Here is a 26,946-nt window from a genome sequence, read left to right as displayed (position 1 = left end):
TTGATCGCTGAGGAAGGCTTTCCTTTTTTTTTTGTTTTATTTTATTTTTATTTATTTATTTTTCCATTTATTTTTATTGGTTGGAGGCTAATTACTTTACAGTATTGTAGTGGTTTTTGCCATACATTGACATGAATCAGCCATGGATTTACATGTGTTCCCCATCCTGATCCCCCCTCCCACCTCCCTCTCCACCCGATCCCTCTGAGTCTTCCCAGTGCACCAGCCCTGAGCACTTGTCTCATGCATCCAACCTGGGCTGGTGATCTGTTTCACCCTAGATAATATACATGTTTTGATGCTGTTCTCTCAAAACATCCCACCCTTACCTTCTCCCACAGAATCCAAAAGTCTGTTCTGTACATCTGTGTCCCTTTTTATGTTTTGCATATAGGGTTATCGTTACCATCTTCCTAAATTCCATATATATGCGTTAGTATACTGTATTGGTCTTTATCTTTCTGGCTTACTTCACTGTATAATGGGCTCCAGTTTCATCCATCTCATTAGACCTGATTCAAATGAATTCTTTTTAATGGCTGAGTAATATTCCATTGTGTATATGTACCACAGCTTCCTTATCCATTCGTCTGCTGATGGGCATCTAGGTTGCTTCCATGTCCTGGCTATTATAAACTGTTCTGTGATGAACATTGGGGTGCACGTGTCTCTTTCAGATCTGGTTTCCTCGGTGTGTATGCCCAGAAGTGGGATTGCTGGGTCATATGGCAGTTCTATTTCCATTTTTTTAAGAAATCTCCACACTGTTCTCCATAGCGGCTGTACTAGTTTGCATTCCCACCAACAGTGTAAGAGGGTTCCCTTTTCTCCACACCCTCTCCAGCATTTATTGCTTGTAGACTTTTGGATAGCAGCCATCCTGACTGGCGTGTAATGGTACCTCCTTGTGGTTTTGATTTGCATTTCTCTGATAATGAGTGATGTTGAGCATCTTTTCATGTGTTTGTTAGCCATCTGTATGTCTTCTTTGGAGAAATGTCTGTTTAGATCTTTGGCCCATTTTTTGATTGGGTCATTTATTTTTCTGGAATTGAGCTGCAGGAGTTGCTTGTATATTTTTGAGATTAATCTGTTGTCTGTTGCTTCATTTGCATTATTTTCTCCCATTCTGAAGGCTGTCTTTTCACTTTGCTTATAGTTTCCTTTGTTGTCCAAAAGTTTTTAAGTTTCATTAGGTCCCATTTGTTTATTTTTGCTTTTATTTCCAATATTCTGGGAGGTGGGTCATAGAGGATCCTGCTGTGATTTATGTCAGAGAGTGTTTTGCCTATGTTCTCCTCTAGGAGTTTTATCTTATCTCTCCTTACTAATCCTTGGAACTCTGCATTCAAATGGGTATATCTTTCCTTTTCTCCTTTGCTTTTCACTTCCCTTCTTTTCACAGCTATTTGTAAAGCCTCCCCAGACAGCCATTTTTCTTTTTTGCATTTCTTTTTCTTGGCGATGGTCTTTGATTCCTGTCTCCTGTACAGTGTCATGAACCTCCATCCATAGTTCCTCAGGCACTCTATCAGACCTAGTCCCTTAAATCTCAAAGTGTCTATATTGATCCATAAGGCATGATGTAGACTCTATATTATTTTTCTATTAAATTTATGGGGTATTGACTCAATTCTCACACACACACACACACACACACACACACACACACACACACACCCTGCATGTGCTCAGTCGTGTCCAATTCTTTTCGACTTTATGGACTGTAGCCCATCAGGCTCCTCTGTCCATGGCATTTTCCAGGCAAGAGTACTGGAGTGGGTTGCCATTTTCTCCTCCAGGGGAATCTTCATGACCTAAGGGTTGAATCTGTGTCTCCTGCATTGGCAGGAGGATTCTTTATCACTGTGCCACCTGGGAAGTCCTATGGGCTATTGATTTATTAGAAAATGCACATTGTAGTAGGACTAACAATGTTCATTAGCAGAACTAACACATGTGTGCTCAAAAATACTTGAATGAAATTCTAGTCAGGCTGGTGATTCTAATATTCATTATAATACTAATATTATTACTGAGAAGAGTTCTCATTTATACCACAGAAAGGGAGGATTCTTGTATTTTCTTAGGTTGTCTGACTTCTGAGTGCCATACACCTCATGAAGGTAAAAAGTATTCTCTGGAGAAATTTGTCATCCCACATTTCTACTTTGCTAACTTGTTCTCACTCATAATATAAAAGCCATAAATGCTGTTCACATCTCCCAATTTTTTAGGTGGAGTGGATTCCTCCTTTGTGCCATTGCAATGTTTCTTGTGATATTCCCAATGTTTACTTTTCCAAAAAAGCTTCCGCCTCGACACAAGAAAAAGAGAAAGAAAAAATATTCCGCGGATGCTTCTGGTGATGATGACGTTATGAAGGAGAAACCAGACAGTTGTGAACAAGTGGACAAAACAGTTTCTTCTATAGGATTTGGGAAGGATGTCAGAGGTAAAGTATACCTTTTGAATAAGTACGTGCATGGTGCTTCGTATCAGTGCTACTCAAAGTGTGGTCCCCGGCCCCTGCCGTCTAATGGCAGTTACTGGTCTGTGACAGGATAACGGCTGAAGTTGAGAGTCAGTGTTGAAAACTTAAAAAAAAAAATTTCAATGGAATAATTTTGTCTGTCGACTCTAATAACAACAGTAATAAACGAGGCTCACATTTTGTATGTTTTACAAAATTCATTTTCTAATGATTACTCTCTGATGTATCTTGCAAAAGTATCAGTTAACAGTAGACTGGACATAATCTAAAAATGGTCCTTCCTCACAGATAGTTTGAGAAGCACTGATTAAATTCTAAAGGTGAAGACTGCATATTGGAATGAGAGATGTCTTATTTTTAAAATAATCGTTGCCTCATACAATGGATGGTTTGTCTCCAGGAACCATGGGTTTGGTAGTGTGTCCTGATCCTTATAGAAATACAAAACTCACCCTTAGGAAGGGATCTCATTCAGCAGTGACTCGGTCAAAGCTTCTAAGTGACCATGGAGAAGGACACCCAGGTCATGGGTCTCAAAACCCAGCAGAAAAACATCCAGAGAGTTTTCAGTGATGTGTACTGGTCTGTTTTTTCATTTTATTTCTCTTAAAAACAGTCACTTTATTAAATCCAGATTAGGCAATCTCAAATCTAAACAACTTAATCTTTGCCAGGCCATTTTTGTTCCATAGTCAATACCTCTCTTGAGTGACAATAAATCCCTTTAATCCAGGAAACCTATAATGCCACATTCCCATTAGTTCTTGCCTATTTCCTGAATTCTCTGAATTAAAATTTTTAAAATTAGGAAGCATAATATAAATCAAGTGGTTCCATCAGTTAAGGTTGTTTTAGGTAAAATTCATTCAGGCCTTTTCTCATCTCATTTTGACTACGTGCACAGAGCCTAGAGGGAAGTTACTAATATATTATGGAACTGTGCCTGCAGCCTAAGCATGGTTAGATTGGATTATTTTTAAAGACTATTTTGTTCAAAGCAGTGAAGTGACATTTCATTGGAAATGCTTCTTAACATTGGAAAGGTTAAGTTTTAGATTTACCTTCCCCGTTGCCTCCCCATTATTTTGGGACGATGTTAACTTTTGGAACTGCCAAAATTACCCCCTCTGTTCTCATAACGTAAAAGATTCTCTGGATGGTAGTGGAGTAGAGCCTGCGCTCTCACCCTGTGGACCACTTCACCATTTTTCATGGACATACGATGGACCATAATAAAGGAATGATTTTTTAAAAAAAATAACTCAGTTGAGAACAAAGTTGACGTTAGAGAATTTACAACATAGAAATAGACTAAGGGTCTTAATTTAAGGAGAATATAAAGTTGATGCCAGAGGAGACATAAAGGCTAGAGCTGAAGTTGTATGTTTTATGGCTTAGAGGTAGATGGCTAGAATGTGAAATATATGCTCTGTTGGATAGCAGAGAAACGGGAGAGAGAAGACTGATATGAAACACCAACAGCAGATGCAGCTGTTGATGGGAAGGGAGTTCTTTGGAGGAGGCTGGGTGGACAGTGCTTTCAATGAGCCAGCTGTACTCTGGTGCTTCCCATTTTCAAGGTGAGGACTGCCAGGGCCAGGACCTTCTGAAGGTCTGTGAGTCTTCTTGGCCTGAAGGTCTTCTCTTAGGCTGGGAGACTGCTTGGCTCCTGCTTGAGGCAGGCTTTGGGTGCCAAGGAATTAACACTCTGGCCTCCCACCCCTAAAAGCAGTCTTAACCAATGGCTGGTAAGCATCCCAGCTCTTTCCCCTCATGGTGAGACAATCCATTGTAAGCTGCCCTTTCTCCTGTGCATCACATCTATACTCCCCATCCAGTGCTTCTCAAACCCCCCCAAATAAATGACTTGGACTTGGATCCTTGACTCAGGACCTCCTTCTGGGGCAAAGCTCACTTTGGCAGGCAGGTTCACAAGCGATAAAAGCTGTCACGAGATTTTAAAATTATTTTAAAGAATTGAATCTATCTACTATTATGTTAAATGTCTTCTTGTACTGCTAGGGAGTGTTCTCCATCTTTTCTGTATTCAATGTAATGGTTCAAGGTATTTTCTTCTAGAGGAAGAAATGACAGTGATGGGTAGTTGGTTTATAAACTCCATTTGTATTCTGATTTTCTTGTAGATGTTTCTGATAAATTTCCAACTTTTTTACTCTATGCTTTAATTGCGATGAGTGATCTTTGGCAGTGAACCTTCCTGGTTAGGACACAGAGCTGGTTTATTTACTTCTACTTGCACTGGACTCTAATTGTATCTAGATTGGCACTTCCAGAAACATGTTCTCTTGTTAGAAAGGAATCCTGTTTAAATGGGATTATAAAGTGACAATGTTCTGCTGAAAATTATTCAAGTGATGTTGATAATATTAGAATAATGTTCAAATACAGTATTTAAAATTATATATATCTTTTGCACATTTTATTTCTAATACCTATCACCTATAGGAAATGACAGTCTAATATTTCATCTGATTTTCAAAAGAATCAATTACATCTCTGAGAATCATTCTACTATGGACAAAATTTGTATTACAAAGCTGAGATACACTATTTAGGTCTTTTAAAAAATTTTTAAATATTTAATACACACTTTGCAATTTTACACTTGACCAACTGACATATATAAATTATAACACAATTTTTTTCATGTATAACATCTTTTTTTAAGGATTTTTTTTTTTTTTTACTCATGTCTGTTACTATTTAGATCTTGAATGAAAGATTGATTGCTAAGATTTCATTTTGAGGTAAACTGCAGTATGATTCCCAGATCTTCTTTTTTCTTGTCCTGTTTTTTGGAGTAAAGGTTCCTTTTATTCTTTATATTTGAAATTCATACATCAATATTAGCTTCTTCAAAGAGAAGGTATAAAGAGTGGCCAAATTGGTATCTTTTAGTTCCTAAAATCAAAAATGATTTAGACCATATAGCGTAGTGCTCTTTGAGAAGCTTTATTGCAGAGAATGCAAGAAGAGAATGCACTTCACTTTCTACCCACTGCCTCCACATTTTAATGATAGACATGGGGAAAATCTGACTCAGTGTTTCTAGGTTCTTATTATAAATTATGCAGGAGTAAAACTGTTTTAAAACAACCACAAAGGAGAAAGTAAGAGTTTTTAGTGGATCTGCATCACCTTCCCATAAAGAGATTAGCACTGATGGCTTCAACTTCTTACCATAAAAACAAACAGTTAAAATATTTAAGTGGATCAATTTTTCTGAGGCTTGGGGTCTGGTATTTTAAAAGCCTTCCAAATTTAACTGGTTATCTTCTTATTCTTAAGTGGAAAATTTTTGGTGGCAGTTAATCATAAGAAAAATTTTATTTTTGTGTTCATTTTTATTTTATTTTATTTTATTTTTTTTGGAAATTTTAACTGAATTTCTCAGAATTAATTTTTATTTATTTATTTATTTATTTTAATTTTTATTTATTTATTTATTTTTTTGGTCATACATTGATATGAATCAGCCATAGATTTACACGTATTCCCCATCCCGATCCCCCCTCCCACCTCCCTCTCCACCCGATTCCTCTGGGTCTTCCCGGTGCACCAGGCCCGAGCACTTGTCTCATGCATCCCACCTGGGCTGGTGATCTGTTTCACCATAAATAGTATACATGCTGTTCTTTTGAAATATCCCACCCTCACATTCTCCCACAGAGTTCAAAAGTCTGTTAAGCTTAATTGTTTAGCATTATTACATAGCATAAAGCATGACAGACTTATGTGGCTTCCCTGGTGGCTCAGATGGTAAAGAATCTGCCTGCCAATGCAGGAGATGTGGGTTTGATCCCTGAGTTTGGAAGATCCCCTGGAGAAGCGAATGGTTGCCCATTATCAGTAGTCTTGTCGGGAGAATTGCATGGACAGAGGAACCTGGTGGGTTACAGTCCACGGGGCCACAAAGAGTCAGACATGACTGAGTGACGGACACTTTCACTTTTCACTTTCACATTACAGACTTGCTCTGCTAGACTTTTGTTTGTATTGGAGTAGAATATATTTATAATCCTAACTAAGTCAAATTGTTACTCTGAGGTGATGCATTCATTTGAAGAGGCCACTGACCCTCTTGCGCTATTGGTGGGAATGTAAATTGATACAGCCACTATAGAAGACAGTATGGAGCTTCCTTAAAAACCTAGGAATAAAGCTACCATATGACCCAGCAATCTCACTACTAGGTTTATACCCTGAGGAAACGAAAATTGAAAAAGACACATGTACCCCAATATTCATTGCAGCACTATGTACAAGAGCTAGGATATGGAAGCAACCTAGATGTCCATCAGCAGATGAATGGATAAAGAAGCTGTGGTACATATACACAATGGGATATTACTCAGCCCTAAAAGGAGCACATTTAAATCAGTTCTAATGAGGTGGATGAACCTAGAGCCTATTATACAGAGTGAAGTAAATCCAAAAGAGAAAAAATAATGTATATTTATGCATGTATATGGAATCTATAAAGATGGTACTGATGAATCTATTTGCATGGCAGTAATGGAGATGCAGACATAGAGAATGGACTTGTGAACACAGTGGGGGAACGAGAGGGTGGGATGAATGGAGAGAGCAGCGTTGACAATATACCTTACCGCATGTTAAATAGCTAGCCAATGGGAATTTACCGTATGACTCGGGGAACTCAAACTGGGGCTCTGGAACAACCTAGAAGGGTGGGAGGTGGGAGGGAAGTTCAAGAGAGTGGGGACATAGGTGTACCTATGACTGATTCATGTTGATGTATGGCAGAAACCAATGCAATATTTTAAAGCAATTATCTTTCAACTAAAATAAAATTTAAAAAACAGAGGTCATTGGAAGTCAGAGAATTTTGATCACTAGAAGGTTATGTTGTCATCATTTAATTCAGTGACTGTTTATTCTGTAAAAGCTGCTGCACTCCAAGCTATGGCAGATTGGAAGATGAGTCAGCCATGATTTTCCCTCATAGAGCTTGGTAGTCCACTGAGGGAGACAGGATGAGTACAGATGGAAATATACTAATGACCAAAAAAGAAGGTAGACACAGTGATGTGAAGGTCACAGACAGGCGAGGGAATGTCTAGTTGAGGGACTAGGGAAGGTTTCATGGAGAAGGTGGGATTTATCTTTCCTGGAAAACTGGGAGGATATCAGGAGGTGGACGTGGGATGGTGGGAGTGTTCCAGGCAGACACAGCAAAGGCAAGAAGATCAGGCTGTGTAGATGTATTTGAAAATGCTGAGCAAGTGTATCGTGGTTGGGTTTGGTGTATTGGCTGTGCATGGCGGAGACCTGGGGGTTGAGGTTGGGAAGGTCAGTTAGAGCCATCTTGTGTGTAGAGAGCTAAAGTTCTAGCTTTAATGAAACTTGTCTTGAATGAGCAGTGGAGAGGTTTGAGCAGCCTTTGGCAAGCCCTCCATTGGGTCCTGTTAAATTAGGGAGAGAAGGGAGTGGACTGGAAGGAGGGGGACAAGGTAGAAAGCTATGGACAGGTCGAGAGAGGTGATGGCAGTTTTGCCTAGTAGAGATGCAAAGGACAGTAGCCTGCTAAACAAAGTTTTTCTTTGTTGGTTTTTATTTGTTTGTTTGTTTGTTTTTTGGCTTCACTGCGTGACATGCAGGATCAGGGATTGAACCCATGCCCCCTGCAGTGGAAGCACAAAGCCCTAACTATTGGACCACCAGGGCATTTCCTCCTTGTCCCCTTTAAGTTATTTTCAACTCTGCGGTCAAAAGGATCCTGTTGAAATGCCGCTCCTGGTCTCAAAGCTTCTGTGGTTTCCCAGTCTAACCCCTGGTTACTTGCTTGAGGCCATTTCCTTCCTGCAGTCGGATTCTGCTTCAACAATATTGGGCTCATCATTGTTGCTCAAGTATTCCAAGCACACTCTCACCTCAGGGCAGTTGTCCTCGCCGCAGTCAGGGCAGTTGTCCTGTGCTGGGAATTTTCTCCGTGAGGCCCTCACTTCCTTCAGGGTATTATTCAAATAACCCCTGTCTAATGAAGCCTTACCCAGCCACCCTATTTAAAAATTTCTACCTGTTTCTCCAAAGCTTCTTATCTCTTTCTCTCCTTAATTTTTCTCCTTAGCACTGATGACTATCTAACATTCTGTGTGTTTTACTTATTATTGATCATCTTGGTAAGCTCCACAAAGGCAAGGTTTTCTTTTTTTTTTAATTGGCCCATCATGTTCTCTGATGAATTCCCACTGTCTAGTAGATACTCAGTAAATATTTGATGAATAAATTAATGAATGATGAGAATGGAGGGAAGAAGTTGCATGTATAGGATATGGCAATTGCCATGGGAATTATGGGCTTCCCAAGTGGCCCAGTGGTAAAGAATCTGCCTGCAATGCAGGAGATGCAGGTTCGATCCCTGGCTCGGGAAGATCCCCTGGAGGAGGAAATGGCAACCCACTCCAGTATTCTTGCCTTGGAAATCCCGTGAACAGGGGAGCCTGGCGGGCTACAGTCCATGGGGTTGCAAAGAATCCAACACGCTGAGTACACGTGCACGCACTCATGGAATGATGGGAATGGAGGTATCCAAGATAGTTTTAGGGTTTCAAGCTTAGATGGTGGAGAGAGCAGTAAAGGGGCAGAAGAAATGAATTCTGAATGTGAGTTGCCCAAGAACGTCCAGAACTGTTGCATGTGGCTGTTTGCTTTGTGGTTTAAACCTAATATAGCATGGGATCTGTTAGAGGCAATACTAGACTCAGAGGGATCACCAGAAGCCATGTGCCTGGGCCAGACCACCTTAGCCTCTTGCATTTTGCTTTAGCTTTTTTGCTGATTCTAACTTTAGTTTTAGGTTTGCAGCTCTTATTAAAAGCTGATGCCTGAATTCCCCATATTTGCCATAGGAGCATTGCTCAGTGTGCTTTATACAAAACTGTATTTCTTGAGAACAGTGAGAACAGAGGTTCTCAGACTTAGTCTACCTAGGAAGCGTCATGAGGGCGTCATAGAGCTCAGGGTGCTAGACCGAGGTGTGACCTGAGAATCTGCATTTTGACAAGTTTCCATGTGATGCTGTTGCAGATGGTCCAGGGACCATGCTGTGAGAATCTAGTGCTTTAGAACATAGAGCAAAACTTTGTTTCCTAGGAGAAAATTAGGATGTTTCTGCTAATGATGATTATACAACTTTCTGCTTCTGTGGCCAGGAAACCAAGGGTCAAATTTGAAGCCCAGAAAGAATCTTTTCGCTGGCTTTGATGTGCTGTTCTATCTTCTTTATTTCTTTTTTTCAAGGAAATACGATGCATTTCTTTTTCTTTTTTTTACTGAAGTGTAGGGCTTCCCTGGTAGCTCAGTTGGTAAAGAATCCGCCTGCAATGCAGGAGACCCCAGTTTGATTCTTGGGTCGGAAAGATCCTCTGGAGAAGGGATAGGCTACCCACTCCAGTATTTGTGGATTTCCCTGATGGCTCAGATGGTAAAGAATCCACCCGTAATTCAGGAGACTTGGGTTCGATCCCTGGGTTGGGCAGATCCCCTGGAGGGGAGGACATGGCAACCCACTCCATTATCCTTGCCTGGAGAATCCCCATGGGCAGAGGAGCCTGTTCATGGGGTCACAGAGTCGGACATGGCTGAGTGACTAAACTCAGCATTGCACAGGACTTCCCTGATGGCTCAGAGGATTAAAAATCCCCCTGTATTGCAGGAGACACAGGAGGTATGGCTTCAATTCCTGGGTGGGGAAGATCCCCTAGAGGAGGGCATGGCAACCCACTCCAGTATTGTTGCCTGAAAAATCCCGTGGACAGAGGAGCCTGGCAGTCTATAGTCCAAAGAGTTGCAAAAAGTCAGACAAAACTGAGTGCACATAGTTAATTTACAATATTGATTTAGTTTTGGATGTGCAGCATAGGGGTTCAGCATTTTTATACTTTATACTTCATTTAAAGTTATTAGAAAACAATAGCTATATTCCCTGTGCTGTATAATATATGCTTGTGGCTTGTTTATTTTATACATGTGTGTGCATAGTTGCTTAGTTTTGTCTGACTCTTTGTGACCCCATGGACTGTAGCCTGCCAGGCTTCTCTCTGTCCATGGGGATTCTCCAGGCAAGAATACTGGAGTGGGTTGCTGTGCCCTCCTCCAAGTGATCTTCCCAACCCGGGGATTGAACCAGGTTACCCTCATTGCAGGCGGATTCTTTACTGTCTGAGCCACCCAGGGAAGCCCTATTTTAGAAATAGTAGCTGTATTTCTTAATCCCATGCCCCTGTCTTGCCCCTGCCCCTTTCCTCTTCCCACTGGTTTGTTCTCTATGTGAGTCTATTTCTGGTTTGCTATATGCATTTGTTTTACTTTTTGGATTACACATATAGGTGATTACAGAGTGTTTGTCTTTCTTTGTCTAGCATTTTACTAAGCATAATACCCTCTAGGTCCATCATGTTGCAAATGGCAGAATCCCATTCTTTTTCATGCTGTGTAGGGTTCCATTGTAAACATATGCCACATCTTCTTTATCCATCCATCTCATCTTCTCTATAATTCTTTGTTTCATTTCTCTTTTACATGTATTTTATTGTACCTTTAGCTTAGGAGGCAAAAGGTAAATGGTAATAGGCATGGCAAAGAATTCCTAAAAAAGAGCACACTTAAAATACTCGGTGCAAATTAACTGTGGGACTGTAACCAAAAGTGGGATCTGTCTGCTTGCCACTCAAAGATCAGTTGGGTGATCTTAAAGAGGCCAGTTTGGTGAAAAGGAAAGTTTGCTTTATTTTGGATGTTGGCAACTGGGAAGAAGGCTGGATGCCTGTCCAAAGTCGACTCCTCCACCCTGACAATCAGGGGGCAAAAGCTTTTATAGGCGGAGGGAGGGGGCTACATGTAGAAAAGCACAGTCAGCTCTGACAGTCATCTTGAAATTGGTCATCAGTGGTCCGATCAGCGTCATCTTGGTTGTAAGGAACAGTGAATCTTCAGTTCCAGGGTTGGTTTGTTTCTATTTCCTTGAGGCCAGTTCTTGGAATTGGGGCAGTTAATATGGCTGCCGTTCGGTCACTGTGTAGTTTACTTCTTCGACCTGGTGGGGGTTTCAGTATCTACAAGACAGTTCACAGGGTAAGGCTCAGAATATTATCCCTAGCCCCTGAGAAGGAACTAAAGATCCTTGACTATGCTTATGACCACATTATTAGTACTTGATTTCCTTTGACTGTTTTCCTTTGTTTCTGCATTTTCTCACTTCTCCAATTAAACTTATTCTTTGGCTAAAGTTTTTTCACAGGCAGAAGGCAGGCAGGACATGGGAGGGGGCCAAGGACCGTAGGGTCCTCATATATATAATGAGTATATACATACACTCATTAGATTTAAGCAACCAGGATTGTACTATGGCTAGCAGTCACTAATAGTGTATTCTGGGTCCTGATGGCCGCTGTTTCTATTCACTGTTAGCAGGTAAGTGCTTCAGGAGCTCAGCGTGCTCTCATACTGGAACACGTTTGCTTGATGGTCAAAAAATGACAGACCTGGGCTCTCCTGGTAGCTCAGGGGTAAAGAATCCGCCTGCCAGTGCAGGAGACATGGGTCCAGGAAGATCCCACATACCGGAGAGCAAGTCTGTGCATCACAACTGCTGAGCCTGTGCTCTAGAGCCTGGGAACCTCAACTGCTGGGCCCACGCGCTGCAGCTCCGGAAGCCTGTGCACCTAGAGCCTGTGCTCGGAAACAAGAGAAGCCATCGCAGTGAGAAGCCCCCACACCACAACTCGAGAGTAGCTCCCACTCCCCACAACTAGAGAAAAGCTGGTGCAGCAACACTCAGCACAGCCAAAACATTCATACATAATTTTTAAAAATAAAAAACAGTTAAGATGGTAAGTTAAAAAAAAAAGGAGACAAATCTATCAACACCTGCTGCCTCATATTATACTGTGCGCTGTGAGGCATTGGAGAACAGTGAGGTATGGTGTCTGAAGGAAAGTTACAGGGCTCAAAATAGCCTGGAGTTAAAACTCCCCTCCAGGTCCTCCCCACCATTCTATGCAAAACAAAGAACTCTCTCACCAAAAAAATGGACATTAGGTTGATTACGCCCAGCTCCCAGCCGGTCCAGCCTCTGGCCGATCTCCAAAATTCCTTGCCCTAGCCGTTTAAGAGATAACTACTCTGAACAACCTTGAAGTAGAACAGGCCCCCTTAAGACAGTACCTTTCCACAATCATGCCTACATATACTTAGTCTTTTCTTGGGTAAGGGCAGCAGCTCACTAATCTGACTGCTGCCCCTTCTCGCCTCATTAAAGGTGATCTGTCCCTGTAAAGTGCCGGTCTCGTTCTTTTTCTGAACCTCGCCTTCGCTAACTCCGTACCCTACAGTGCACTTGCTAAGGCTGTCCCTGGCAGCTTCCATAAGAATCCAGGCACACCACGTAGCTCAGATTTTCTGGAACTTTGACTAACGGTCAAGGGATTACCTTTGATGCAAGGTCAAGGGGAGGGTCACATCAAATTTGTTGTAGCATAGCCCTGTGGTGAGAGTCCCTGGTGGTTCAGATGGTAAAGAGTCCTCCTGCAATGCGGGAGTTCTGGGTCAGGCAGATTCCCCCGGAGAAGGAAATGAATGCAGCCCACTCCAGTATTCTTGCCTGGAGAATCCCATGGACAGAGGATCCTGGCGGCCTCCAGTCCATGGGGTCACTAAGAGGCAGATACGACTGACAGACGAACAAACAGGCCTGTGGTGACTGGAGAGCAGTTTAGCGCCTGAGTCCAGGTGTGGGTGCTGGCTGGCTGGGTCACCCGCACCGCCACTGATGTGCGTGTGGGAACCAGCAAGTGGTCTGCCAGTGACAGCAACACTTCTCAACGTGACTTCTAAGTATGGTCTACCTTGTATTGTATTCTCTTGAATTTTGGAGGTGTGTATTAAGTTTTATTCCTATATTACTGCTCTTGAAGGCATTTCTAGTTTTAGTGTCAGATTGTCCTTATAAGTGAATTGGTGAGAGTTCCTAGCATTCAGTGATCAAAAAAGTGATAATTAAAAAAAAAAAGATAATTACTACTGTTAGTTAGTCCCCCTATCATTCTTTTTTTAAAAATTATTTATTATTTTTTGGCCATGTTGGGTCTTAGTTTCAGCGCGTGGGCTCAGTAGTTGTGCTGCATGGGCTTAGTTGTCCTGCAGCATGTGGGGTCTTAGTTTCCTGACCAGAAATCGCACCCGGGTCCCCTGCATCAGAAGATGGTTTCTTAGTCACTGGACCACCAGGGAAATCCCTCCATCATTCTTTTTATCACATCTTTGATTTCACAATGACACAGTTATAAATGACACGAAGAAACTTATCTAAGATATATTAGCATAAAAATTAACATTTGGCTGCAAATTGATAGATTCAGCAGCTTCTTTGCTAACTTTGTCTTTGTGAAATAATTTTGAATTACAATAAAAACCCCAGAAATAGCACATAGACCTCCTGGGTTCCCTGAGCCCCAGTTCCCCGATTGTTCATGTTTCTGACCCGTTTGTGAAGTTACTGACCCCCAGTACTTCAGTGTTTCCTAAGTCAAGGCTACTCTACTGCAGGACCACAGGGCAGCCACGGAAATCAGGAAATTAACATTTATCCAGTGTTACCATCTAGACCATAAGCCCCATTCAAATTTTGCCTGTTACCCCTACATTGCCCTTTATGTCCAAACCAATCCACCATCGCAGATTGTATTAATATATAGCTGTGGTGTGTTATGGTCTGTCAATTTGGATCAGTTCCTCATCTACCCTAATATTTTATGACCTTGATCTTTTAAAAAATTGTAAGCCAGTCACTTTATAGAATGTCCCTCAATTTGGATTTGATGATGTTGCCTCCTGATTTATGCTTGTTTGTAGGCATAGAAAGGATGCCGTGTTCAGTGTCTTCACAGAAGCCACACAGTGTTAATTTGCCCTGTTTCCAGTTGTGTAAACTTTCCTATCTTGAATGGGATTGGATTTGCCAGGCCTCTGCACTCCAAAATTACCAAGTGTATTGCATTTATAAATCAATAAATAAATTATAGGTGCTCTGTGGGAAAGTACTTTGAGGTGGTGTAAATACAGTTGGGGCTTCTCTGGTAGCTCAGCTGGTAAAGAATCTGCCTGCAGTGCAGGAGACCCCAGTTTGATTCCAGGGTTGGGAAGATCCTCTGGAGAAGGGATAAGCTACCCACCTCAGTATTCATGGGCTTTCCTGATGGCTCAGACAGTAAAGAATCTGCCTGCAATTCAGGAGACCTTGGTTCAATCCCTGGGTTGGGAAGATCCCCTGAAGGGGAGGGTATGACTACCCACTCCAGTGTTCTTGCTTGGAGAATCCCATGGACAGAGGAACCTGGCAGACTACAGTTCATGGGGTCTCAAAGAGTCAGACATGACTGAGCAACTAAATACAAATACAGTTGATCCTTGTTATTTGTGGTAGTTTTGTTCTGTAAAGTTGTGGTAAACACTGTGTTAGTGAATGCTGGAGCATTGCTCTGGGGGAAATCCGGGTTAACTTCCCATCACAATATAATCATCAGTCAATCAATATATAACCTTGTGTTTCTGTTGAAAGACACCTTATTTAATATAGGTTGTTGATTCATTAGTATTGAGCCCACAGCCAACAGTAGTATAACTCCTGCTTGAAGGAAGCTGATTCCACCCAGGTGGTGATGGACAGGGAGCCTGGCACGCCGCAGTCCGTGGGGTAGCAAGGAGTCTTTCAGTCGGAGCGACTGAACTGAACTGAATTGAAGGAAGCTTACGTAACACATGAATTAGTCATTTCTCCAAGGACTTTGGGGTGGCTTGGTGATAAAGAATCTGTCTGCCAAGCAGGAGACTCTGGTTCAGTCCCTGGGTCAGGAAATCGCCTTGAAGAAGGAAATGGCAACCCATTTCAGTATTGCCTAGGAAAGCCCATGGACAGAGGAGCCTGCAGTCCATGGCATCCCGAGAGTTGGACATGACTTAGCGACGAAACCACCCACTGCCAAGGACTTCTGGCTCCTTTTAGTGGAAAGTGGCATTTAGAAACCAAGAACTGGGTGCTAGGTGGGTTTATTTCTACCAATGTGTCATTACTTCTGTCTTGTTAGTAGATAGGAAATGTGTGTTTCACAAACACACACACACCTATTATCTATCATATCTATCTATCTAGATAACCAGCCCCACCAGCCGAAGACAATCCTGGAGATCTGCACCCCCCAACCCCCGTCACCCCCTGCAGAGGATGTGGTTTGAAAGTTTAGTTCGAACAATAGGGGAGGAGGAAGGTGGAAGAAAAAAGGAAACTAGCTTAGAGTTGTTCAGAGTCTGAAGGTTTGCTAAATTCTTCTTGTTAATAGTTTTTTTTTTTAATAAAAGAAGAGAGAAAAGCATGACATGTATTTAGCACAACATGTAGTTAGCTTTGAAATTAGAAGGCTATTTTATCATGTTAAATGGGTACACAAGAAAAGCCAGTTTTTCTTACAAAAAACTAGTATCTTAAAATATTCTTGTTACACATATGTTATCTTCTTGGGTTTGCAAGTTTTATTGTGTATTTTCCCAGATATTTTAGATTCAACACGTTGGCTTTTAATTTACCAGCTAGCTTAATTTGAATCTTTAAATGTCCATGGGAAAATCTTCTTAACTTTCTAATTTTTAATTCTGGAGATGACATTTTGATTTTCAGTATTTATAAGAGAATATTGGATTATTTTATGAAATATTTTATATTTTTTTCTGGTGTGTTTATCTATGTTAAAAAATAAAGTATGCATCTTAATTTTACTTTTAAAATATTTATTTAAACTTTAAGCAATTAAATTATGATATAGAACGTTAAAGTCTATATCCCTTGTTTTGAAGTACATTTGTACTTCAAAATGATAATAAACAGTCTTGACTACCTAAGTCTTAAATTCTAGTGAATAGGCTATGAATTATAGCTTTAATAATGCTGTTGCTGGTTAGTAGCTTCAGTCGTGTCCGACTCTGTGCAGCCCCATGGGCTGTAGCCCACCAGGCTCCTCTGTCCATGTGATTTTCCAGGCAAGAATACTGGAGTGCTTTGCCTTGCCCTCCTCCAGGGGATCTTCCTGACTCAGGGGTTGAACGTGGGTCTCCTGCATTGCAGGCGATTCTTTACCACTGAGCCATCAGGGAAGCTTTAATAATAGCTGTTGCTTAATTTTTAGGAAATTATTTTATTATGTTGTAGCATAGGGAGATAACTGTTCTAATAACTGAGAGACTCTGTATCTCAAAAGTAAGGCAGCTTACCTTTTCTATGAAGATGTATAAAGATCATGCACATGTGGGTTAACTCACATTACAAATATGCAAAAAATACAAAAGCATACACTCAAGAATCTGTTCTTGTTTCTCTTTCCCAGTCTTACTCCTGTTTACAGAATTTCTCGGTATTATATATATTGAAAAGTATACATTCAACCGTATGTAAACACATTGTTTTCATTTGTTTTTACTTAAATATTATACACACACACACACGCATGTATATGGGCTTCCCAGGTGGTGCTAGTGGTAGAGAACCTGCCTGCCAATGCATGAGACACAAGAGACGCAGGTTCAATCCGAGTCCAGAAGATCTTCTGGAGAAAGGAATGGCCACCCACTCTAGTATTCTTGCTTGGAAAATCGCATGGACAGAGGAGCCTGGCGGACTACAGTCCAAAGGGTCACAAAGAGTCAGACTCGACTGAAGCAACTTAGCACGCGTATATATGTATATGTATTTTTGCACAGCTTGCTTTTTTCATTAGTAAAAATATTTTTTGGAGTTCCTTTCATGCCAGTACACCAAGCTCTATTTCATTTTTAACTACTCCATAGTATTTCATTACATGACTGTGCCATAGTTTATTTAAATGTTTGCCACTAATGGACATTTGGGGTTTCCCCGGTGGCTCAGACGGTAAAGAATCCTGCAATGCAGGGGACCTGAGTCTGATCCCTGGGTCGGGAAGATATCCTGGAGAAGGAAATGGCAACCCACTCCAGTATTCTTGCCTGGGAAATCCCATGGACAGAGGAGCCTGCTGAGCTACAGTCCATGGGGTCACAGACTCGGACACAACTGAGTAACTAACATCACCAACCCAACACCGTTGATGGACATTTACTTTTTTCTCCTAAATTTTTGCTTTTATAAACCATGCTGCAGTGCAAGTGAACATGCATCTTGAAGCATATATATATGACAGCTTTTGTGAAATATATGCCTAGATTCAAGTGAGACTTTTCTCTTTCCCTTGAGAGGCAGCTGGACAGGTACAGAGCCCCGGCTGTCCGGCTCCTTCGGATATCATTTCTGTTTGTTCCTCAATCCAGAGTCCCTGGAAGTATCTGACTTGGTGATCTTATCTCTTCTACCCTTCTAATTGTATTATTTTCTGTTTCTTTAAGAGACTAGAAGAACAGATGTCCAATAGCATGTACCAGTTCTGCTGTGGGCGTTTGCCATGTCAGGCCAGAGAGCTGGCATCTCAGAAGTGCATTTTACTCAGAGAAGTGTTAGTTAATTTAGGGCTATATTGCAGGTACTTTACACATTTAATAGTCTTCAGGGTCTTAACAAAGATTAACATTGTTTAAGCAATAAAAAAAATGCGGTTCATTTATTCTAAGCAGTTTTTGAAACAGAAATCATAGGTTGCCTCCTTCTTAGAAGGATATTTGTGTATGGGTATGTTTTTAGCTTCTTTGTTAAATTTCCTTATCCTAGCTGAACAATTAAAAAAAAAAACCCCAAGTCTATTTAGTAAAGGGGATGAGTTCTAATCATTTATCAGGTTTTCCTATATTGCTGAATGGCTATTTCCAGTTCATTTCAAAAGCAGTTCAATTTTCTTTTCTTTTCCATCCCTTGTTTATAACATTCATTTGTCATTTTTGTCATTTTGTAGACCTACCAAGAGCAGCTGTCAGGATCTTAAGCAACATGACATTCCTTTTTGTGAGTTTGTCATACACAGCTGAGAGTGCCATTGTAACTGCTTTCATTACCTTCATCCCCAAGTTCATCGAGTCACAGTTTGGTATTCCAGCTTCCAATGCCAGCATCTACACTGGTAAGGCACTGCCATTAGAACTCCTTGAAACCATGATCATTTTTGACCACTAAACTAAAATGCAATGAGTGAAGACAAAGTTCGTTCTAACATTAAAGTGTTAAAATTCAAGTTCATGAACAGCAACCTTCCCCCTTCAGATTTTAGGAGGCGGAAGTCTTTGAATGTTTTCTCTTTGATTCAGATTGTGTTACTGTGTGACATTTTTACCAACTGTGTTTTGGAAAAGGGAGAACTTTTCATACTTGTGTTTTTAAGATTCTCAGTTTGAAAGAATAAAATAGGCAAAGTGTTCAAACTTAAACCTGAACAAATCTTTTTATGGGTTGACATGCGTCTGACAGTGTTCAATTGAAAAAATTTGATAGTCTGAAATAGAGATCAATTTCATGGTATCAGGATTTTCCCTTCATAAATGTAAACACATTTTAATTCTATTACTGGAAGTACTTGAAGTTAGAAAGGAAATCTATAAATTTTGTCTCAGGTGATGTTTTATGTTTGAGAGAATTGATTTTTAGAAGATTTTGGTACAGGGACCCATAGCATCCAGTGATCAGATCTTTCTTCTCACAGTAAATTGGGTTCTCAGTAATGTGGGAACATGAATTCTCAGATATTGGGATTTTCGTGTATTATACCATAGAATATTCTGGGTATTTCCATAGTGGTTTCAAAGGTGGTCAAATAACTGTACCTAAGGCTTTATTTATTAATAAAGTGCATTTAAGCAGTTAAGTGGAGAATTGCAAGAACTTCACTGATGACCTTGGCACCCACTTTTTCCTCCATGTCCACATTCAAACCCAGCAAGCTTGGATTAAATTAACAGACAAAATTATATTATTTGTAGAAAGAGCAGTTGACTTGAATTATTTGGGTAATCATTTTGTTCTCTATTTCACTTTGCCCATAAAAGGACATGCATATTGAGTTGTAGGCCCATCATAACAAATCTTTTTATAAAGAGGGTACTGCTTTGGACCTTGTAATTGTCACCTATAATTTTTTTTTTCTGTTGGTTTTAAAGAAATATATGTTTTCCTTACATTAGGGTAAAATTTACAGATTACATTGCAATTTGGATTTCAGATATCCTGAACATCCCATTTCTAGTTTAATTCCTACTCTAACTCTGGCGGGCTGCAAAGAGTTGGACACTACCGAAGTGCCTGAGCACACCTTCATCCTTTGTCTTTTTTTAAAAAAATAGCTGATTAATTATTGGCTGTGTTGGGTCTTTGTCACAGTGTGGTTGGGCTTAATTGCCCCAGGGCATGTGGGATCTTAGTTCCCTGACCAGGGATCGAACCCACGTCCCCTGCAATGGAAGGTGGATTCTTAACCACTGGCCACCAGTGAAGTCCCTATACTAACCTCTGTTGAGCAAGGATCCTTGGATAGGGAAACCACAAGTGGTCTCGTAGTTAGATCTGAAGCTACATAACTGTCGAATGTAATCTCAGCATTTCCCACTCTGTGTTTAAATATTAAAGGTGTTACTGGAAAGAAGGTTCATAGTCAAATAAATTTAGGACTTGCTGCGTTAAAATACTACAGAGTTCTTTGCTGTAGCACTTTTCATAACCCTAAGAACCCTTGGAGGAGGAAATGGCAACCCACTCCAGTATTTTTGCCTGTGAAATCCCAAGGAGGAGCCTGGTGGGCTACAGTCTATGGGGTTGCAAAAGAGTCAGACTTAGCAGTTATACAACAGCAATATGCCAATGTGCATTGTGAACTCCCAAAGGAAGGTTCCGAGTATGGTCTCTCCCACATTTATTTGACCGTGGAATCTGGCTTTTTTTTTTTGTTTGTTTTAAATGCATTTATTCTCATGAACAGTGTTTCCCAGGGCACATATCAGGAAATACTGCCCTTCTAGTGACGAGGGAGCAGAGATGTCTAGATCATCCCATTTGCCTCCATGTGGACCATTTTGATTTCAAGGTCTCCTGGGCAGTGGTATAGTGATGAGCTGGGTTGGAACTGATGCATGTTGAGTGTGTATTGACCAAGGCCGTCTCATAATTACTGGTCCAGTCAGAGGCTAGATAGATAACTTCTGTGGAAAAATAGAATAAAGGGGTGTTTGTTTGCAGAGTTCCACAGTGGTATGTGGTCAAGGCAGTGGTCACTGAGTGTGACCACCTGGGTGAAGAGGGTATGAGAACTAAATCGTGAAATTTGTTCATGTTTTAACATCTGGGTTAAAGGAGTAGTGTCACACTATGCATAAGTGCCACTCTGGTTTCATCAACAGCAAGTGTGTGTTTGTGTGTTTTTCTTTTTTTATCATTACCAATGCAGTTTATACAATGTTTGGTAGTCTTTGGTATTTTGATAAAAGGCCTTCCATTTCTAGCTCACATACTTTTTCCTTCCTTTCCAGACAGATAAAAAATAATAATAGTTAAGAAGGTCTCGTGGAAAAGGGAATGGCAACCCACTCTAGTATTCTTGCCTGGGAAATCCCATGGATAGAGGAGCCTCAAAGGCTACAGTCCATAGGGATCACAAAGAGTCAGACACAGCTGAGTATTAATTTCTGCACTTTCAAGAGATACTCAGACTGATTAAGAATAGTAGATGGCTTGTCATTACAATAATACTAAACAGGGCTGAGAATTCTTTTTAAAACTCACTGTGACTTTTTGAATTTGTAAGGATTGAATCCTTCTTTACTCTCCAAGCAGAGATCTGTATTTTTTAAGAACTTATTTAATCTTTTGTATTTAAATCCCTTTCTATGCATATAAATAACTTGGAGAAGGAAGAAATGTATCTGAAGATGAATCTAAAAGTAGTTTTAATTTCTCCTCTGACAAAGTTTTCAAGTTAAAGTTCTTTTTTCATTAAAAAAAATTCCTCGCCCTTCCATAGCAGTTTGTTTTCTTGTGTTATATAGTGGAGGTGAGGCTCCATACATGTATCAAAAGACTGGCTTTTACTCCCTTGCCCCCTTGCATAGTCATTGAACACTGAGTACTATGGCATGTGCTGTGTGTGTGTGTGTGTGTGTGTGTGTGTGTGTGTGTGTGTGTTAGCAGTTAGGGGGGAAATACAAAGACTCAAACTTGAACCTTAAGTTTCTTATAGATCTGGGAAGAGAGAGAGAGAGTGAGCTTATGAAATAAGTTTAGAAAAAGCTGTTTAAGTAAATCAGTGGAAGCTTTGGGCTAGTGTGAGTTGCATTTCATGGAGGAGAAATGGCTTTTAAGCAGGCTTTATTTATTTATTTGGCTGTGCATAGTCTTCGTTGCTTCTCGGGCTTTTCTCTAATTGCAGCAAGCGGGAGCTACTTGCTTGCAAACGGGCACTGCTCTCGTCGTAGTGCCTGGGCCTCTCACTGCAGGGGCTTCCCTTGTTGCAGAGCTTAGGCTCTAGGGCACCGGGGCTTCAGTAGTTGTGGCTGCCTGGCTCTAGAGCAGAGGCTCAGTAGTTGTGATACACCAGCTGCTCGGCATGTAGGATTCTGGACCAGGGATTGAACCCGTGTCTCCTTCATTGGCAGTTGGATTCTTTACTACTGAAGCTCCACTACCCCCCTCACCCCACAACCGCCGCAGGGCACTGGTGGTATCTAAGGTGGCTAATACCTTTACCCTCAGGCTGCTAATTCACTGACTGACTTAGGCCGTCAACTGTTTCTCTCTAGGTATGTTTCTAATCTAGAAAACAATAATTTGGACTAGAATAAATTTGATGACTTCTTCCTGCTCCAAAATCTTAGATGAAATAATTTTCCCAAGGCCACATGTACCAAATAAACTTATTCTTACATTCCTGTAGAGTCATGTGATTTTCTTACAAGGGAAATAGTTAACAAGCAATTCATCACTGGGGTATTTTTAGTAATGATGCATCACCACAAACTTTGACTATGTCCAGTATCCTTTGATCTCTTTTTCTTTGCTGTGGGCAACCAGAGGTAGCCCATGGGTTTTTTTTGGAATTCCATCTGTCACTTAACTCAATGCATGATTTTAGCCAAGTCACTTAACTGCCCTGTCTCAGTTTCTCATTTGTAAAATGTGAGTGATCCTCTCCTAAACCTACTAACAAAAGTTAAATGAGATAATGATATCTTAAATAATTTGGCATATAGTCATAGATGGTCAGTAAAACCTTTATATGTTGTAAGATCCTGTTGAATTTAAATCCCCATTGAAGAGTTTTGTTCGATTTTCTGATTTAAAACAAACTTTGTGTTAGTCTAATTTAGGGTGGCAATTCGAAGGCATTTTGTTAAATCTCATCTGATAAGAGAAGTAATACATTCAAATGAAATTGTATGGAGTGACTATTTTTAGTCCTGATCATAGAAATAAAGTGACAGAAACCTTCTAGGGCAGGAGATGGGCAGAAGATGCTGAGGAGGGAAATTCATGGTGTAATGTATCATGAATCCATTTTCCTATCTCTGTCTCTCAATCTCTCTCCTCTGTCTCTTTCTCTCTCTTTTTCTTAATATTTATTTTTATTTCTTGGCTGTGCTGGATCTCAGCTGTGGCTTGCAGGATCTTTTTCCCTGACCAGGGCTCGAACCGAGGTCCCCTGCATTGGGAGCTTGGAGTCTTAGCCACTGGACCACCAGGGAAGTCTTTCTGTCTCTCTCTTTGAATTTCTCTAAATCAGTTTACCAAATGACCAGCCTCCTGTTTGGCCAGTTCTCCAAGTGACCATTATTTCTTTTGTGATTCTTCAGCTTTATTTACCTGGAGAAGGAAATGGCAGCCCACTCCAGTGTTCTTGCCTGGAGAATCCCAGGGACGGGGGAGCCTGGTGGGCTGCTGTCTATGGTGTCGCATAGAGTTGGACACGACTGAAGTGACTTAGCAGCAGCAGCAGCTTTATTTACCAATTATCAGAGTCAAAAATTTTATTCTAGCAAATTTGTATAGTGACCAGTAAATTTAATAAAACATAGTGAATGCATGGCTTTTTATATGTTTGTTGTGCTTTAATCCACTGCAGTCACTATTCTTTTTGATGTTCCAATTGTGCAGTCCTTGGCCTCTGGGAGCCCCTTCAAGTTAGCATCTGTATATCCTTTGGAACGACCTCAGTAGTCTTTATGGTTTTTTCTGCCGTAGACCTGGGATCAGTCACACTTCTCCAAGGAGTCCTGATTCCTTTTAGAATAAATGATCTTTGGAGATCACCCTCTGAGCACTGGGGTGATCATTGGTGCAAGTTGTTGTCTGTAGGCCTTTTTTTTTTTTTTAAATAAAAAGAGGAAAGCAAATCATAAAGTTATGTGATATTTCTGCTTCAGTTGTTAAGAATACAAGTTGTCACTTCTTTGATATTATATATTTTTGCTCTAGTATTGAAAATCTTTCTTCCTGATGACTTTTACATAATTACTTTATCCATATGTGTATGTTTGTGAGCATGAGTTTGTGTATAATGGTTTCAAGTCATCTATCAGTATTATTACCATGAAATATGAAACACAGTCTTTGTGGTTCTTTCTGTCCATAGGCTATCTGTTAGGGATTTGCAAAATACTGTGGCCTAAAGTTATTTGAAATAATTCTTCTGTTTGGTTATGGCCACAACCTGATATGCTGTGGAAATTATTTGCTTTAATTTGTTTTTAGTTTTTTAGGATTTCTTAATTTTTCCATTTTGAAATAAAACAATTTAGGTTTTTTTTTAATTGGTTGAAAGCTACTTTACAGTTTTGTGTTGGTTTCTGCCATAGAACAATGAGAATCAGTCGTAATTATATATATATATCCCTTCCCACCCTCTCCTTCCCTCATCCCACCTCTCTCGGGCATCATTGAGCAGCAGACTGGGCTCCTTGTGTTATTTAGCAACTTCCCCCTAGCTAGCTGTTTTACACATGATTGTGTATATATGTCAGTGCTACTTGTCCAGTTCATCCTACCCTCTCCTTTCCTCGCTGTGCCCACAAGTCTATTCTCTACTAGGTTCATCAGTACCATTTTTCTAGATTTCATATATATGCATAAATGGCAACCCACTCCAGTTTTTTGCCTAGAGAATCCCACGGACAGAGGAGCCTAATGGGCTACAGTCCATCATGGAGTCGCAAAAAGTCGGACACAACTGAGCGACCAATACTATGATACCTTTTTTTTTTTTTCTATTTTTCCGTTTTTAAGTTAAATTTGGTTTTTTAAATGATGGAAGACATTTATATGATTTGAAAGTCAAAGCCATACACCGAAGGACATTCAGAGAAGCTTCTTCTGTGGGTCTGACACTGTGCCAGGTGCTGGAAGCACTATGATGGGAGCACAGAGGGATCCCACCCTCAAGGACCTTACAGTATAGTGACCCTGGTGGGCTGCTCATGTTCCCAGACAAGGTCCTTAACCTTTATGAGAGCTACAAGTTGTGATGATTAAATGAGGGCATGTAGATAGTGTGCTTAGCACTGTGGCTGGAAAGTTGCTTTTAGTAATAACTGCAATGCCCACTGTCTGAGGGCTTCCCAGGGGGCACAGTGGTAAAAAATCTGCCTGCCGACGCAGAAGACGCAAAGGACTCTGGTTCGATCCCTGGACCAGGAAGATCCCCTGGAGTAGGAAATGGCTCTAGTATCTCACTTGGAAAACTCCATGGACAGAGGAGCCTGGCAGACTACAGTCCATGGGTTCGCAAAAGAGTCAGACACAACTTAGTGACTAAACAAAAACAACAAACGTTAACCTCTCCAATCCTCAGTCTCATCTCTGGAATAAGGGGTTTAATGAGACCACCTTTCACCAAAGATCAGCTGACAGACACCCACTGTCTGCTCCACACCCCCGATGTCACAAAGTCCTCTCATCTTTGTGAACAACTTCTTTGTCTAGGCATTCACGTTAGTGTCTTGCCATTTCATTTTGGATGTATGTAATACCTTTTCCTGGCACTTTAAATTTCTTTTATAGATATACTGATTCCCGCCCCCCCCCCCCTTTGGTGCATGTGACAGAACTGATGTTGAATTGCCACACTTTTTGCTTTTTTTTTGGAGGGACTGTCAAAGAGTAAGGTAGGTTGATGATTAAATTTCTCCTTTTATTTATTTAATTTCTCCTTTTAAAAACTCCAGACATTCTTACTGAGTGCGGTCCTGTAAAAGTTCATACCCTGCTGTAGTGAGGGAATCCCTACCCACTTTGTAGTGAGTCAGCATCTTAGAAGAGAAAGGTGATGGATTTTGGAGTCATAGGTCTGGGTTCAAGGCCTGCCTCTGCCATTTATTCACCATGTAACCTTGGGTGAGTTAACTAATTTCTCTAGCCTCAGTTTTACTAGCTCTGAATCATAGCTATTTAATAGCTGGTGTAATCACAGCTATTTAACAGGGCTTTTGAAATTTTACAAAGTTTAAAAGTGACTAAGTGTAAAGAGCAACATAAATATTAATAATGAGAACGACCCTGGATTTCATCTCCATTTATCAAGTATTTCGTCCTCCACAATAGGACGGGAGAACTGGGATTGTTATTATTTTAATATGTATTTATTTGGCTCTGTTGGGTCTTAGTTGTGGCGCATGGGCTCTTTGCTGTGGTGCGTGGGCTACTCTAGTTGTAGCTTGAAAACTCCGGAGCACACGGGCTCAGTAGTTGCGACTCGTGGGCTTAGATGCCCCATGGCATGTGGGATCTTAGTTCCCCGACCAAGGATCAAACCACACTAGAAGGTGGATTCTTAACCACCGGGCTACCAGAGAAGTCCCAGAACCAGAATTATTATTGAAAAAGATGGGGAGGAGAGGAAAGTAGGGGCTGGAGTATAATATTACTTGTTTTGTTGGTAGATAAATAAAAGGTACAGGCACTAATTGAAGGATTCATGGCCTCATGGGTAGTGACAAACTGGGGCTGGAGACAAACTGTCCTAACACCCAGCTCTTGCAACAGTTTCTCATTTCCTCTGAGATGCTGTTAACTTGTAAAATCATGTCCAGATCTAATGAATATCTTGGCCCTTGTATGACCAGGATATAGTTACTACCACACAGACAGGAAATAACTTACTCTTTTCAACTAAACAATGAGACATGTGCTTTGACATTATTAGAAGTTGAAGTAATGTCCTTTTGTAACCTGAATCTTCTCATCATGGACCACAGAAAATTTGCTTTGCTGCCAGGTTCAACTTCCCATTATGGCATCTTTCCATTGGCCAGAGGGTAGAACATGGGCCTATTTACATTTGTTACTGTTAGATGGATTAGATTTCAGGCTAATGGTTAATTTTTTTTCAAATCATTGTATTGAAATTTTTCTTATATCTCTGCAATAAAGATGAATATAATTCCTGCTGGTTTTTTGATTAAAAAAGATATTTAAAAACATTATAGGT

General features: G+C 40.6%; 1 protein-coding gene across 2 annotated transcripts in view; it reads left to right on the top strand.

Moving 5' to 3' along the window:
- Nucleotides 1-26,946, top strand: part of SLCO5A1 (solute carrier organic anion transporter family member 5A1) — a 148,026-nt gene that overhangs the window by 72,729 nt on the left and 48,351 nt on the right. The window contains exons 4-5 of one of the 2 annotated variants that reach the window (XM_043483661.1): nucleotides 2,238-2,455; nucleotides 18,445-18,609. In XM_043483661.1, the coding sequence (XP_043339596.1) occupies nucleotides 2,238-2,455; nucleotides 18,445-18,609 (383 nt within the window). The remainder of the gene's footprint in view (nucleotides 1-2,237; nucleotides 2,456-18,444; nucleotides 18,610-26,946) is intronic. The other variant, XM_043483662.1, reaches the window with a different exon arrangement.

This window comes from Cervus canadensis, chromosome 12, assembly GCF_019320065.1.
Source record: "Cervus canadensis isolate Bull #8, Minnesota chromosome 12, ASM1932006v1, whole genome shotgun sequence".
In the NCBI taxonomy this organism is placed as follows: Eukaryota; Metazoa; Chordata; class Mammalia; order Artiodactyla; family Cervidae; genus Cervus; species Cervus canadensis.
This window is presented reverse-complemented; position numbering and strand designations above follow the sequence as displayed.